Source organism: Cucurbita maxima, unplaced genomic scaffold, assembly GCF_002738345.1.
Source record: "Cucurbita maxima cultivar Rimu unplaced genomic scaffold, Cmax_1.0 Cma_Scf00029, whole genome shotgun sequence".
Lineage (NCBI taxonomy): Eukaryota > Viridiplantae > Streptophyta > Magnoliopsida > Cucurbitales > Cucurbitaceae > Cucurbita > Cucurbita maxima.
Window position 1 is genome coordinate 524,067 of NW_019272045.1, and position 15,139 is coordinate 539,205.

A 15,139-nucleotide genomic window follows, 5' to 3' on the forward strand; every position below is an offset into this window, starting at 1 on the left:
AAAAAAAAAAAAAAAAAAAAAAAAAAAAAAAAAAAAAAAAAAAAAAAAGAATAAAAGAATAAAAGAAACACCCCAATTTAAAGGAGTTACAATAAACTTCTCCAATTGGAAAAAAGAAAGAAAAGTTATAGGAATGAAAGAGAGAATTCAATATACGACAAGATAGAGCAGGGTAAAGAACATTATCAAAGAAGTTCACAAAGGCCCTTTCCTCGTTTCCTACCTCAACATATTTACCCCTGGGGTTTGGGATGATCTCCATTCTAGTCCCATCGTCAACATTTTTGGTCATTGCCGTAAACTTTTAGTTATGTAGGGTTGACTGGGCATTTATTACTCCTTCACGTGGTGACATCACCACCTCTAATGCAGACTCCAAGGTAAGCATGAGCAATGCAAGAACATTCATTTTCGGATTTCAACAAGGACGATGGTGCTTTCGAAGATTCTTAATCTAAAGCCTTAAACATATTATTTTAGGAATGGGACAAAAGGTCTCCTCCACCCTCCACATTCGCATCATTTCTTAAAGCATGTGGTCTTTTTGTTTCATGAAATTCCTCCATTTGTTCACAAAGGAAATCGTGTCAGTGTTTAGCTTTGCCAAGCTTTGTTTTGTCTTCGCTGAGGTTTTGATGTTTTGGTTCTTCTTTCATGTTTTTCAGCCCTGATTGGTTGCCTGATTAATCTTTTCAGCATTGGTTAAAGTTTATGATCTCTTGGCTCTCAATTGATTGTAGTCTGCAAAGGTTCCCATGTGTTTTGCTGACAATTTCAACTTGTCTTGTTTCAAGGCTCTTGTGTTTTAAAAGTTTTCAGGGTTGGTTCGAGCCTCCAAGTTTCTTACGAGCTTGTTTGAGCCACCTAGTTTTTTTGAAATTGACATATTGTTGTGTCATGTCTCGTGCCCATATTCATGCTTCTTAGGCTGTGAGGATATATTTATATATATATAATGTTTAGCTGGCTTAAATAAAAAATAAATTGTCCAATCAGCCCTACATAACCAAAATTTACAACAGTGAGCAAAAATGCTAACGGGAAAAATTAAAATTGAGATTATCACAAGCTTCAAGAGGAAGAATATTGAATTTGAAGCCACAATCGCTCAAATGTAACCTAAGTCAAAACTCAAGAACTAAAAGTGTGTTTTTCCTTTATTAAAATTTTAAAAATATATTGTTCAATACAATGAATAATTTTTATGTTATCATGATTGATATTAAATAAGTTCACATTTTAAATTCATAACAATGTCAATGACTAAAATATACCACTTACAAAAAGTGAAAGCCAATATCATATTCCAAATATGAAATCTTGTTGCATAAGAGTTTTGAATCTAGATAGCAGCAGTATCAAGATGAAAAGTTTGCTTCTGGTAAAAATCTATATGGCTATCAAACTGAAAATTTTACATTATTAAAATAGTAGTGGAGATTTCCTTGAAGGAAGACAGTTTGTGCCATAAGTGATTTCAAGCAAATATAATAAGATTTTCAATCCTCCAATAGAAATTTTCAGAGGGCTCCTTGAGCAAGAGTTAGACAATCTTATTTTGATGATAAATAGACAAAACTGTTCCACAAACGATGCATTTCATAACATGAAAAATACCTTGTCGTTTTCACATTTTGAACTTCCTAAAGATCAATAACTAGCATTCATTTCCAAGGCATAAAACTATTAAAGGCAGATCATTTTAGAAGCTCAAAACAAAAAATTTTACCCCTTCTGAAAAATGAATGACAAAACAGAACAAAAAAACATGTTAACCGAATGTAAAAACCAAAATTGGATATTGCTGGTTGGATTGCTTATACCTTTGGGTACCTTCTAGACACAACTCCTTGATCTTTTCAGACAATGGCATAACAGGTTCTGTAACAATATAAATTGTAATCTTGGAAGCAGAACCATCAATAGTTTCAGCCTCAGTACTGTGAAGAAAGGATAAAATATTTGGATGCCTAACCTGAATAAAATTGCAGATTTTGACTATTAATGTCGATATCATTCTGCCGACGTATTCTTTAAAAAGTCGCATGTTAGATTCTATGGGTGAACCAAGAGAAATTATCAATCCCTAGTATAAATGAAGAGGAAAATGAAGTAAAACTAGGAGCATAATACGTAAATTGAAGCAGACAAAGCGAAGTAGATCACTTAATATTGAAAATTACTTTTTGGCCCATACAACTGAGACTCATCCACAAACATGACATTTTTGGTATAACATTACATTATTAATGAGCAAGTTTGCAACAATATCATCAACTGTTTAAAAAGAAGGATCAAAATCCACAAAAATAGAGTTCATATAGCACAAAAGCCATCCAAATTATGAATAGACACAAAATAATCTCATTTGTGTTAATTGAGATCCTCTTGAGGGTGGATTTTTCTGTATTCCCCTTGTATTATTTCATTTGATCTCAATGAAAGCTTGTTTTTTTAGTAAAAGAAAAAAGAAAGAAAGAAAGAAAACTCATTTGTATGCATTAGATCCATAACAATAGGCATTGCAGCTTACAGTTCGTAGCCGCTTCACACCGTTGCGACCTGCAGCCAAATGTCCATCTTGTGCATCACTACCTGAAAGAGAAAAAATAGATACTGGAGACCCATCATCCTGAAAATGAAACCAATCTTACATCAACTTCACTTAAAATGAAAATTTATATTATTATAAAGACGACATAAAATATACATAAATTAGAAATGAGGAACATAGGAACCCAAAATTTTCTGAAATCTAGACTTCGGTGATAGAAGTCCTATATGCAAGAATCATATAAGCTGCAAACCGCTTGACAAGGAAAATGTCCAAAATACACCTCAAATAGGAGTTTTAAATTGAACAAAAATGCAATTGGTTAGACCAACAAAATTCGAAAATAGATTCAAATATCATCTCTACAGATGTCATATAAACCAGCTAGCAAACGATCTCTAATATGCATAGGATGAATAACCTTTGAATAGGAGAATATGAGAATCCAGCAAACCTCTTTTTGGACAAAAAAAATCAAATAAAAAGAATCATTACAAGAAAAAATGATGAAAAATCCTCTAACTAAAAAAAAACATCTCCATTCAGCATAAATGGAAGCAAATGTAAGTACAAATCTAAAATTTTAACCCTCTTTGACCACCACAAAGTGAAAAATAGCACTTTATCCCAAAGACCCAAAGATCTTCCCACCCTGATGTCTGTCTTTAGAAAAAAAGATTGAGTTTGTTCCTTTCTACCTTTTTATTACGAATCCTCCACAAGATAGATTGAAACTCCGCAAAAAAATCCCAGCTCCAGATCCTAACAAAAGCAAGTATGCAGTTTCAGGCTGCTATTGGCTCACATCAGCTAAACAGCAAACATGATTGGAGGTTGCCATGCACAAGGAAGACATGGCAGGACTTTAGAGAAACCAAGAAAAAATAATTTTCTACCAACTTCAAAAGCTGTTCTGACATCACCCTTTCCTTATTGCTCCAAATGTTTAACCAACCAGACTGCAATATCTAAAGCTAAAGCAATGCAAGAATCAGGGATGTTTTCATTTTTACATCCCCAATTGTGTGGAAGGGTTCATATATCTTGATTCTTCCATTGCAGACACACTCCTCCTTGGCTGATTGTCATTAGCATCTCCTTCGTAATTTCACGAATCTAAAAAAATTGTTACTCTATCAAGAAAAAGAATAGCAGATGACCAGTTAAAATACAACACTTATATCCTAAAGCCACTACTTTTGAAAGCCTCCGTGTTGTTACAAAAAAATGAGAACCTCATATAACCACTTCCACAAGAACTCATTATCCCACCTCCTTCCTAGAACTCAAAGATGCAGTTGTACTACAACCAATAGACAAATCCTAGTCGAATAAAGTCGTACCCATAACCCACTTCCTTCCTAGAAAGGCTTTAACGCTGGGATCTGATAGGAACCATCCACCACCAACGGTAAGTCACTATTTTACTAAGACTGTCTTATTTAAATTTTTCTTATATAGGAACTGTATAAAGGGCACTTCATAATTAACTAACGTGTTTAAGATTCCAAAGGGAAAAGGGAAGAACAAGAAGAGTTTTGCAACATCATCCAAGACAAGTTCATGTACTGCCAGATTAACATTTCATTTCCTTTTAAGCGTATGAACCTCAAGCTAGCATGGTTTCATCTCAACGTAGAAGAATTTTGAGAGTTCATTTCCCTAACTCGTAAAGAACAAGCTGGAAAGGTTGAGCAATGAAAACCAAAACACAAGAAAACTAAAATTTGTCAACTGTAAACCAATGCAAATTAATCCCATAAATAGGCTACCACACACCAGCGATCTGAACAGTTAGAAGCCAACTATGAAAAAGATGGACAATTCCCCAATTCAAGAACAAGCCTCGTCAATTCCAAAATTCAGTACGAATCATTTAGCATTGAACAAACCAAAATTCAGTAATCCGGAATGCCAAAGTTAAATCATGTTCATGCCCAAGCGACCACTTAAGAAACATACCTTGGAGGTGCCGCGAAAATGAGTCCAGGAGCCCCAAGCTGATGGGTACGGATCGCCGATGTTGTAGGGCAGATCTTTGAGTCCAGACCCAGATCCACCCACCACTCCCTTTAAGAACTTAAACATCTTCGATTCTCTTCTTTCACCTCCTCCTCCTCCTTCAACAAATGGAAAGAAGAGGGAACCTTGCCTGATTAAAAATTATACAGTTGACTAAATGGGTAAATTTCAATAGCAATTATGGGGTCGAAATGCATTCACTGGGCCAATAGCGCCACGTGATTTCCAACTCGCGATTCGTCAATCTCCTCGAATCACACTCAACGTTCCTCCAATCAGACACGAATTTCATTAAACCCTGATCGGAATCTGGACCTCCCTATTTCCACCTGCGACAGAATCACACTCAACTATAATCTCACCAAATACAAAAGAAAAAAAAGGGAAGAAAGAAAGAGAACGAGAGAAGAACAACTACATCACAGATACTTCTCCCATTTCCAATCGGCTTTCAACTCATGATTAAAAAAATGGCATAGAAACGAACAAAACAAAATTATGATTAAATTCACTAACCAAAAGCGATTGCCACCACTTCCGTCCGTCTCCGTGGCGCTCCCCTCCCTGTGCTGAATTTTCAGGAACTGCCAAAAGAGTTTCTCCCTCAGAGCTTCGAAAGTGCTGTTCAAAACGAATCGAGAGGGAAAGAATTAGGGATTCAGAGGAAGATGATGAGGAAGAAGAACTTGAAGCGAACGATTCGATCTGAAGTCCGACGTCGGATCGGGCATGGAAGATGAAGATTGGAGGAGCGGTAAGATTGGCCAAACTGGACGTTAGGAGAATTTTTTTTAATACCCGCTATTTATTCCCACTAAAATGATAAAGCATTTGATTTTTTTTTATTTTTATTTTTTTTATTTTATTTTCATCTAAACATTTAAATTTTTAATCCATTTTTTAACCCATGATTCTATTGTTAGCTACTAATTTTCGTAATCGAATGTATTTTTTATTTCATGTTAGCTCCTCCGAGAGCATCCCGATCTGTAGTAGACGTTCTCGATCAAAGAGATTCATGCTCTCAACAACACAGGTCATTTAAATAAAATAAATACTTTATTATCTCTTATAAATATTTGTATGCTCTCAACAAACATTGATGTTACTCGTGAAAAGAACGTCGAGATGATTATTAAAACATTTTCTAATGTCAAAAAAAATTAATAATCTAAATTTTCACACTTTCACAAACTCATTTCCCATTCTCGTTATTCTCTTCATCGATGTTCTTCGTCATTGAACGTTCATTGACCTTCGTTGCCCATCCTTGTTCTTGCTCCTCCATCTTCATCGTTGTTTCGAAGATTGTGACATATAGCAAAAACAAAATTGAAAGTTTAGGAACTCATTAGAAAATTTTGAAAGTTCATTAGACTATATAGACAAAAACTTCAGATATCACAATAACGGCCCAGACTACCGCGGGTAGATATTATCTTCTTCGGGCTTTCCCTTTCGAGCTTCCTCTCACGGCTTTAAAACGCGTCTGCTAGGGGAAGGTTTTTACACTCTTATAAAGGGTGTTTTGTTCTCCTCCCCAACCAATGTAGGACATCACAATCCACCCCCTTCGGGGCCAGCGTTCTCGCTGGCACTCGTTCCTTTCTCTAATCGATGTGGGACCCCACCAAATCCTCCCCTTTGGGGCCAGCGTCCTTATTGGCACACTGCCTCGTGTCTACCCCTTTCGAAGAACAGCGAGAAAGCTGGTACATCGTCCGGTGTCTGGCTCTGATACCATTTGTAACGGCCCAAACCACAGCTAGCAGATATTGTCCTCTTTGGGTTTCCCCTTTCGGACTTCCCCTCAAGGCTTTAAAACGTGTTTGCTAGAGAAAGGTTTCCACACCCTTATAAGGTGTTTTGTTCTCCTCCTCCCCAACTCCCCAACTAAAGATCGAACATCACAATCATCATATAACCAATTTAATTCAAACCTGTAAAGCGTCCTCGTTGCGGTAAGTTTGTGCTTGCTATGCAGTCTTCATGGTTATTAAGAACCCCATATCTATTTCCAAGAACGCCCAAGTAATTACATAAACTCATCATGCTGCAGCAGGTTTGAATGGTTGCAGAACTGAAAGTACATTTTTCACATTTCACCAGTAATCATTGCAGGAGCATTGGCCACCCTTGAAATGGTGGAACCGAACCCGATCTCGAACGATTATTTCTCGGTCGAACGCCACCGAGACAGCCTTCATGAACGAATGACAATCTCTGCAAACTCTAAGGTTTTTAACGATACGTATAGGCGTCCCATCTGCAGTTCTTGCCAATCCAAATGCAATGGCAAGTTTCTCACTATGATATGTAGTGGAAGTCTTCAAAGTCTCTGCATCTCTTATATACCCAAACAAGGAAGCTTGATGAAGAACTTCCCTCAACCTTTCATAAACTTCAATGGAGTCACGATGGGACTTGTCATCAACAACAAATTTATGAACTTGTTCCCCAATTTCAATCCAACTCCAACCTGGGCTAGTCTTTATCCCTTGGCTCTTGATCGTTTTTCTCATACTCGCAACACCAGCTGTATCGTTCACTCCAGCATAGATCGTAGCCAGCAATATACAATCCCCTGCATTTGTAGCTCCAAGCTCATTGAGATTGTTCATGGCAATTTCTCCTACACCCACATTTTTATGGATTTTGCAAGAGCCAAGTAAGATTCGCCACAAAACCGGATCATTCGGTGATGAATTCCGTATAGTTTCAAGTGCCTTTTCGAGCTTTCCAGCTCGACCGTATAAATCCACGAGGCATCCGTAGTGTTTAACCTCAGGTCTTAGCCTAAACTTGGAGCTCATCAAATTGAAATATTTAACACCTTCTTGAACCAAGCCTTGATGACTACATCCACAAAGTAAACCCAAAAACGTGACGGAGTTCGGTTGCATTCTTGCTTCTAACATCCGTTCGAAGCAAAATATAGCTTCGGTCCCTCGACCGTGCACTCCGTACCCAACAATCATTGAGTTCCAAGTGAATATGTCTTTCCTATGCATTCTATCAAAGATAAAAATGGCTTGATCCAAACTACCACATTTAGCATACATATCTATCAACGCATTTCCAACATAAAGACTCTCTACAAGACCCTTTTCACGAGCAAATCTATGCATCTGAACCCCAATATTCAAGGCTCCAAGATGAGCACATGAAGAAATCAACCCAACAAGGGTAAACCCATCTACACCCACATTTTCACTTCTCATCTGATTGTACACCTGCAATGCCTCCCCGTGCAAACCCTGTTGGGAAAAGCACGAAATCAGAGCATTCCAAGCAACCAAGTCTCTCACAGGCATTTTGTCGAACACCTGTTGGGCAATACAAACGGACCCCATTGCAGCATAGCATTTGACAAGGTTAGTGCAAATAATAACATCCCCATCATAACCACAGCGGATTACAGTGCCATGAATTTCTTTACACTTACGCTCAGCCTTGAGTCTTTCACAGGCTTTGAGCACAAATGAGAAAGTGAATGTATCAGGGGAAGAGAAAGAGGCACAAACCATTTGATTGTAATAAGCAACGGCGTCAATGGGAGATGAACTCTGGGCAAAGCCTCTGATGATGGAGTTCCAGGCTTCGGTTTGTAAGCACTCCATTTGATGGAAGAGAAGCTGGGCATAAGCAAGGGAACCTGAAACGGAGATGGCACAGAAGTTCAAAAGCTTGTTATTAATGGCGACGTGATGGCGGAGGCCGCTAACAAGAACATGGGCGTGGATCTTTCGAAGCTTGTTGAGGCTGTTGCAGCCTTGCAAGAGAGTGATAATGGCTTTCTCCTTTGACATTTCCAAGTTTTCTTCTCTCATAAACGCATGATTACATTGATTCAAGCCAACAATTTGGTGTATGATGATGAACACCCATGAATTTCTCTTTGGGGATTTGGTAAAGCCAAGGGGACCTGATTTTTGTAAGGTTTTTGGAGAGGCAGGATTTCTTTTAAAAAATGGGTTATTTATTTATTTTTGGGTAACATTGAACGAAAGTTTTCAAGCTCAAATGAAATATGACTCGATAATTCGAACTCTGATGATTAATATTTTGCTTAGGTTAGAACTAGAATGAGAGGATATGAAAACCGGACGAGAGTGAGAGGGACAAAAATGAGATGATATAAAAAACAACGATCGTGTCAGCACTTTATCACCGTCTTCAACCCTTTTCTTCTAGCACCAACCCACCTCACTATTTCTGTATTTGTTTGATTCAACATTCTCATTTAGATGTGGTCTCATTCATGTACCCCTGTACCCCTCCTTTTACTCAACTCATATGCTTCCACTTTGGTTTGTTCACATCTTACTCGAAGAGGTCTTTACTCGGGCATCACGTGCCCACCAGTTTCCACTTTAGCCTGTTCACATCTTACTGGGAGAGACCTTTACTCAGTTGTTACATATCTAACAGCTTTCGTTTTGCTTTCGTTTTGATTTGTTCACATCTTACTGGGAGAGGCTTTTACTCGGGTGTCCTATATCCAACAACTTTCGTTTTGGTTTGTTCACATCTTACTGGGAGAGATATCACTATGATACCATTTGTAACAACTCATGCCCCGGAGTTTGACCAGGATTCAAGTCTGGATTCAACACCTGATGGGCCCGATATTTGATCTTTCCAACATAGTTTGTTCTTACTCCCATGCATTCTAGGAAAATTTCTTCCAAAGAGGTCATCCAACATATAATTACTCCAAAAAGTATATATATGGTCCTAAAAAACGTTCATAGGCCAACTATTTATATTATAAAATAAACTATAAACAAAGTGAAAAAAGAAAAAGAGGTTGCCAAGCACTCTGCTAAGTAGGATTGAAGAATAAAACTATATTACTCAGTAAATTAACGGTAACAATAATTTGATTACATACTTTATACCCCAGAAGAAATACAGCATGTTTTAATTAATTAATTAAGCTGTGAAGACAAAATTTGACAAACTAACACAAGGAACCAGAATGTTGGTCGGTCCTCAGTGATTCAACAGTGATCATCTCCCAGGAATTTTCAAGTTGTAAACTTTGACTACATCATCTTCTGCAAAATCTGCCTGGGCCAGGAACTGTAAACAAAAACCAAATCCTAGAATGAGAAAATGAAAACAAACGCATTCAGTAATAACATGGCTTGTATTTGGTTGCATTTGTATTTGGTTGCAAAGGTTTTAAAACGCGTGTGCTAAGAAGAGATTTTCGCGCTCATATATAAGAAATGCTTTGTTCCAATTGGTATAAGAGTCAGACATCAAATGGTATGCCAACGTGAACACTGGCCCCCAAAAGGGTGAATTGTGAGATCCCATATACGAAGTATTTATAAGGGTGTGAAAACCTCGATGCGTTCTAAAACTTTGAGAGGAAGCCTAAGAAGGAAAGTCTAAAAAGGATAATATCTATTAGTAGTGGGCTTGGGCTGTTACCATTCCCTCATTCATTCTAGATTGTTCCTTCATTCTAGATCTAGAACGAGGGAGGTCTTCCCCCTGTATTCCTTTTTTTTTTTTTTTCTCTCTATTCTTGTTCACATTCTTCCCACTCCTTCCCTTCTTACATTCTTTCCACCCTTCCCAACAAAAAAAAAATAATAAATAAACAAACGAGAAATCCCCTTGTTGAGTTTAAAAACAATCAGGGACTCAAATGCAATCTAACCCATGGGACTATAAATGTAATTTTCTTTTTCAATTCTGATGATTTTGAGCCTTTCAAAGTAGTCAATTCTTGATAGTTGTGGTCCAAGTACACAACCCAATCAGGAAAAACAATCAATTGACTGATATACAGTGTTCAAAAGATTAAAAAAAAAACAAAAAAAAAAACTAAGAGAAATTGCAATAACACACCACTGACAGTGATATTGTGCCAGCAGCGCCCCATTGCAATGCAACATCAAGAACTTCTACAATCTTAGGAAACTCGATGTTGCTAATGTAGAAAAAATTTTATAAAACAAAACACTAACATATATAGAGCGAGCAAAACTGTAAAGCATTAGACCTTTGTTATCGCTTTCGTTCTGCCCTCCACTTGTATACAGATTTTGAAGTTGGATTGGTGAGTTCATCTTCTCTGAGTTTACGTTTGCGACCCTTTTTCTGTTATAAGCATGTATCACATTTCAGATTCAATAATCATTTTAATACACGATCTACCCGTCCACGAAACTGACACAGCTACAATCACATTAGAAAAGTACCATTAATTCCTGTTGCAGTGTCATATCCATATAAAGTTTCTCCAATTCACTGACTCTACTCCTCCTTGCCTCCAGTTCTTTGTAAGACGAAATGGTTTTCCTGTGTTCAGAAAAGAAGGAAACCACACACAAATCAGGTAACATTTGATGCATTGAAAAAGACTGCCAATCTACTGAGTAAAATATGCCAAGTAAGAAATTGAACCTCTAAAGATTCAAATTATAATTATTATGTATGACCGGTTATAGAACCTGATCATTGGTAGAAGATTAAGGTTAGCCCTAAAATCATTTGGCTCGATCTCATCCGAAATTCCTCTGGAATACTTGGCTTGAAAGGAACAAACTTTTTGGAGGACAGGAGAGGAATAAACCTATACTTCAACATGCAGAATCTTTACCGTCAGTGCAGAATAAAGTAGTGTTCAAGCCTCATAACTAAATATATTCCCGCAATTATACTCATAATGGGAGAATCTGGAAGTGATAAAACATCTTTGTTCACACCGTCCATTCAACACTCCAGCCCTAGGTAATATTGTGAGGTTTATAAGTTGCGGACATCCAACATGAAGTTCTAAGTAATATTCTCACACAAACTGAAAAATCCAATGTCAAGAATTTTGACATTACTTCAATTTGAACGATGCACGTGATGTTGCTAATGATTCTATACCAATTGTCCGATTGCTTAAAACTAACAAGTGTTCGCAGCTACATCATAAAATTTTAAAACCCATGCCCGCTCCTTTTCAATCAAACATACGTAAATTCATCATAACTGCATAGGTTGAAACACAATGGTTCACTTGCAATTAAGCAACCAAAACTATACTACAGGGGGCCATCAAAGAGCGGAAAAAATATTCAATGGAGGGTAAGTGGGAAAAAGTTTATTTGTTAGCTAAATTATTTTGTTCCCGTTGAAGCTTCCTGTGAAATTCATTTGACCATTGTAATCAACCATAATCGAAGAGGATTTATGTCAACTCCTAGGGGGGTGCCTCCTTTGCATAAGCTTGATTAATCTTTTCAAAACAATTAAAAGTGTCCTAAAAAAAGATTTACATGCAGCTGTCTGCATCCACAGTAATAATGCTACCTTTTAATACTGTCAGGAACTGCCTCAGACGATGCCACTGATCTACCTTTGGAAGAGCGAGATTGAATTTCATTGGCCTCCTCCCTGCAAGTAATCAAAAATAATTTATAAACAACTAAACATAAAAAACTTCACTGCATTAGAATGAGCAGGAAGCTAATGAGTCAGGTTTACCAATTTCTCCAAAATAAGTAGGTTGAATGCATTTTAGTAATAAGATGACATTAGTCAACAGTATCATATGTTCTTTTGTATATATTTATCTTAAGTTAATGCATTCCTGAGACTCTTCTTTGAAACCAAAGAGTATTGAATAAGAAACAATTTCACTGATCAAATGAAGTTACAAGAGACGAAGAGAACCCAAAAGGATATTTACAAAAGAGCTCTCCAATTGATTAAAAGAGTGGCATAGCTATAGTGATGGAAGGGTAGGACGCATTTACACCAAGTCACAACCATAATGACTATAGTCTCAAGAAAACTGAAGTAACAAGATAATTATGAAAAAATGAGGCATTTCTATCCCATTTGAAGACCAAATAACTATTTGATGCGTTTATCAAATAACTCTTGGTTTTGCCCATTTGCAGACAAAGAACTATTTGATGTAATTTCGTTTGGGAAAGTGGAAAAAGTTTCAAGTTGTGCTCAAACCTGTCTTCGGCAAAGTAAATATGCTTATTTGATGGCTGATTATCAAGCGAATGCAACGTGGCTGTCAGTTTTTCAATTTTCTGTACAGAAGAGTCAGAGTTGATATATTAGATAAATTAATAAATCAACAAGTTCTTCAAAGGAATCCTAGTCAATAAAAGAAACAAAACCTCGCTAAGAACTCACCCTTTTCTCACTCTGCACTTTCTGAAGTATATACCCTGCATCTTGGGTCTTCATCAACATGAGTTGCTCCGCAGTATACTTATTTACTTGACTCCTACAACATATAAAGATTAAGAGCATAAGAAAACAGAAAGAAGTACCAAAATCAGTCGATGTTCGAAATCATCTACAGTGATTACTCTGGTCTATGGACTCCGTCAACTGTTCTCGTCTTAATCATCTTAAAGTAAAACTCATCTGGATTCTTGAATGCTGCTTTCTCTTTAAGTTTCTGAAAATTGATCAACACAAAGAATACAAAACAACCAAATCAAGGACACGTCGACAGAATTCGATAAATAACAGAAAATTGTGTAAATGCCGTGGTAAAGGCGTTTCAAACATTACCCGTAAAGTATCTTCCTTCTTATGATAAGCCTTAGCACGCTCGACATAGTCTTTATGCTTCTCAAGAAGCCCAAATTTCTTCCGAGAATTCCTAAACAAGTACACAAATCCGTCATCCATAAAAGGTTAAAAAAAAAACACACACACACACACAATAACAATAGTAACATGAAAAGCCTTATCACTTACGGCTGAGCTCGCTCCTTGTAAGGCCGTTTAGGAACCGCATTCTTTAAGGACGACATTGCAATTACAACAAAATAAGCTTCCCTACATTCGAATATAAAGCAATTGTGCAAGCCAGTATCAGAAAAGCAATCAACCCAAATTCAAGGAATAATATAAGAAATTCGAAGATACAATTAGGCGAATGCCCCTTTAAATAACACCCCAAATACCCAAATACCCAGACTCAAAACCAGAGAAATTCGCATCACAACCGACAAATTTCTAGAGAGTTAAAAAAAATTGAAATTACTAACACATGAGAACGATAAACAGTAGATTTTACAGTTGGAACGGTTGAGGGGAGACGAAATAGGGATCGATTTCTTCCGTTTACATGTAGTTTTCAGAGCAAAACTATTATAAAACGAATAGAAAAAAAAAATTAGGGTTATTTGCAGGCGTTCTTGCCTCCAATTTGAGAATGATAAAATATCCAGAGAAAAAATTTACGTACGAAGCGGCAGAAGGCGGAGGGATGTGGCGGCGGCGGCGGCACTGATCTGCTGAGAGGGAGGAGGAGCCGGCTTGAAGAAGAAAGAAGTTGAACACGTAAAGAGTGAGAGGAAGACGTAAGGGTTTAGGGGTTTACTCTTTTTTATTTTTTTATTTTTTTATTTTTTATTTATTTCTATTTTATTTAATACAATCGATTGATTTTTTTTTTTTTTTAATTAATATGTATTTAGCTCAAATATCAAACATCTACAAATTTAGGTTGTTCGAGTTATCCGTCAATTTAAATAACCCTTAGATTCATTCATAAATTTAGGTTGTTCGGGTTATCCGTCAATTTAAATAACCCTTAGATTCATTCATAAATTTAGATTGTTCGGGTTATCCGTCAATTTAAATAACCCTTAGATTCATTCATAAATTTAGGTTGTTCGGGTTATCCGTCAATTTAAATAACCCTTAGATTCATTCATAAATTTAGGTTGTTCGGGTTATCCGTCGGGTTATCCGTCAATTTAAATAACCCTTAGATTCATTCATAAATTTAGGTTGTTCGGGTTATCCGTCAATTTAAATAACCCTTAGATTCATTCATAAATTTAGGTTGTTCGGGTTATCCGTCAATTTAAATAACCCTTAGATTCATTCATAAATTTAGGTTGTTCGGGTTATCAGTTATCTAAATAACAGTTAGATTCATCTACAAATATTTTGTGTTTAATAAATTGAATCGTTGGTCTAATAGCATACTGTAAGTTAGTTGATCGTTGTGTCAACTTTTTAATGCTTTTATTTTCGTAAATAAAACAAAGTGACGATATTTACGACTTAAGCTAATCCTAAATACAATACTAAACTGTAACGACTCTTAATTTTTACGTACTCAGAGTCGCAATTAAGCTAGAAACTAAAGATGGTGAGATTCCACGTCAGTTGGAGAGAATAAATAATGTGAGACTGACGATCATACGTAACAAGCCAAAGCAGACAATATCTGCTAACGGTGGATTCTGGCTGTTACAAATGATTCAAAGTCGTACACTATGCGGTGTGCCAACGAAGACACTGGGCCCCTTCTAGTAGACACGTTTTAAAACCGTAAGGTTGACAACGATAAGTGACAGACTGAAGCGAATAATATCTGCTAGCGGTGGACATAAGTGGTACATAGATCTAGTTTAACACATTTGATTTTGAACTTCTCAGTTGATTGGGTCGGGGACAAATTGCAAGTACATGGTGCAGTATAGTCATGTTTTAAAAGTCGGGTCATTATAATAATTATTAATTTGAAATGTTTCACAAAAAGTCGGGTCATTATAATAATTATTA

At 36.7% G+C, this 15,139-nt stretch overlaps 3 protein-coding genes across 4 annotated transcripts in view; all 3 read right to left on the reverse strand.

Annotated features, from left to right (window-relative positions):
• Positions 1-5,373, reverse strand: part of LOC111465367 (probable inactive serine/threonine-protein kinase scy1) — a 19,730-nt gene extending 14,357 nt beyond the window's left edge. For both annotated transcript variants that reach the window (XM_023109706.1, XM_023109705.1), the window contains exons 1-4: positions 5,093-5,373; positions 4,517-4,905; positions 2,534-2,632; positions 1,824-1,975 (exon numbers count right to left, since the gene is read on the reverse strand). In XM_023109706.1, coding sequence (XP_022965474.1) covers positions 1,824-1,975; positions 2,534-2,632; positions 4,517-4,642 — 377 coding nt within the window. In that variant the 5' untranslated portion in view covers positions 4,643-4,905; positions 5,093-5,373. The remainder of the gene's footprint in view (positions 1-1,823; positions 1,976-2,533; positions 2,633-4,516; positions 4,906-5,092) is intronic.
• Positions 5,374-6,569: 1,196 nt separating this feature from the next.
• Positions 6,570-8,467, reverse strand: LOC111465370 (pentatricopeptide repeat-containing protein At3g56550). The gene has a single exon (XM_023109710.1). It carries the CDS (start codon positions 8,404-8,406, stop codon positions 6,679-6,681), a length of 1,728 nt encoding a protein of 575 aa, XP_022965478.1. The 5' UTR covers positions 8,407-8,467; the 3' UTR covers positions 6,570-6,678.
• Positions 8,468-9,406: 939 nt separating this feature from the next.
• On the reverse strand, positions 9,407-13,907 carry LOC111465374 (probable U3 small nucleolar RNA-associated protein 11). Its single transcript, XM_023109717.1, has 10 exons — positions 13,809-13,907; positions 13,316-13,396; positions 13,127-13,217; positions 12,919-13,010; positions 12,740-12,833; positions 12,554-12,633; positions 11,897-11,980; positions 10,795-10,894; positions 10,596-10,693; positions 9,407-9,661 (listed from the first exon to the last, which is right to left on the reverse strand). The coding sequence occupies exons 2-9, from the start codon at positions 13,369-13,371 to the stop codon at positions 10,601-10,603; spliced, it is 690 nt and encodes a 229-aa protein (XP_022965485.1). The 5' UTR covers positions 13,372-13,396; positions 13,809-13,907; the 3' UTR covers positions 9,407-9,661; positions 10,596-10,600.
• Positions 13,908-15,139: the final 1,232 nt, after the last annotated feature.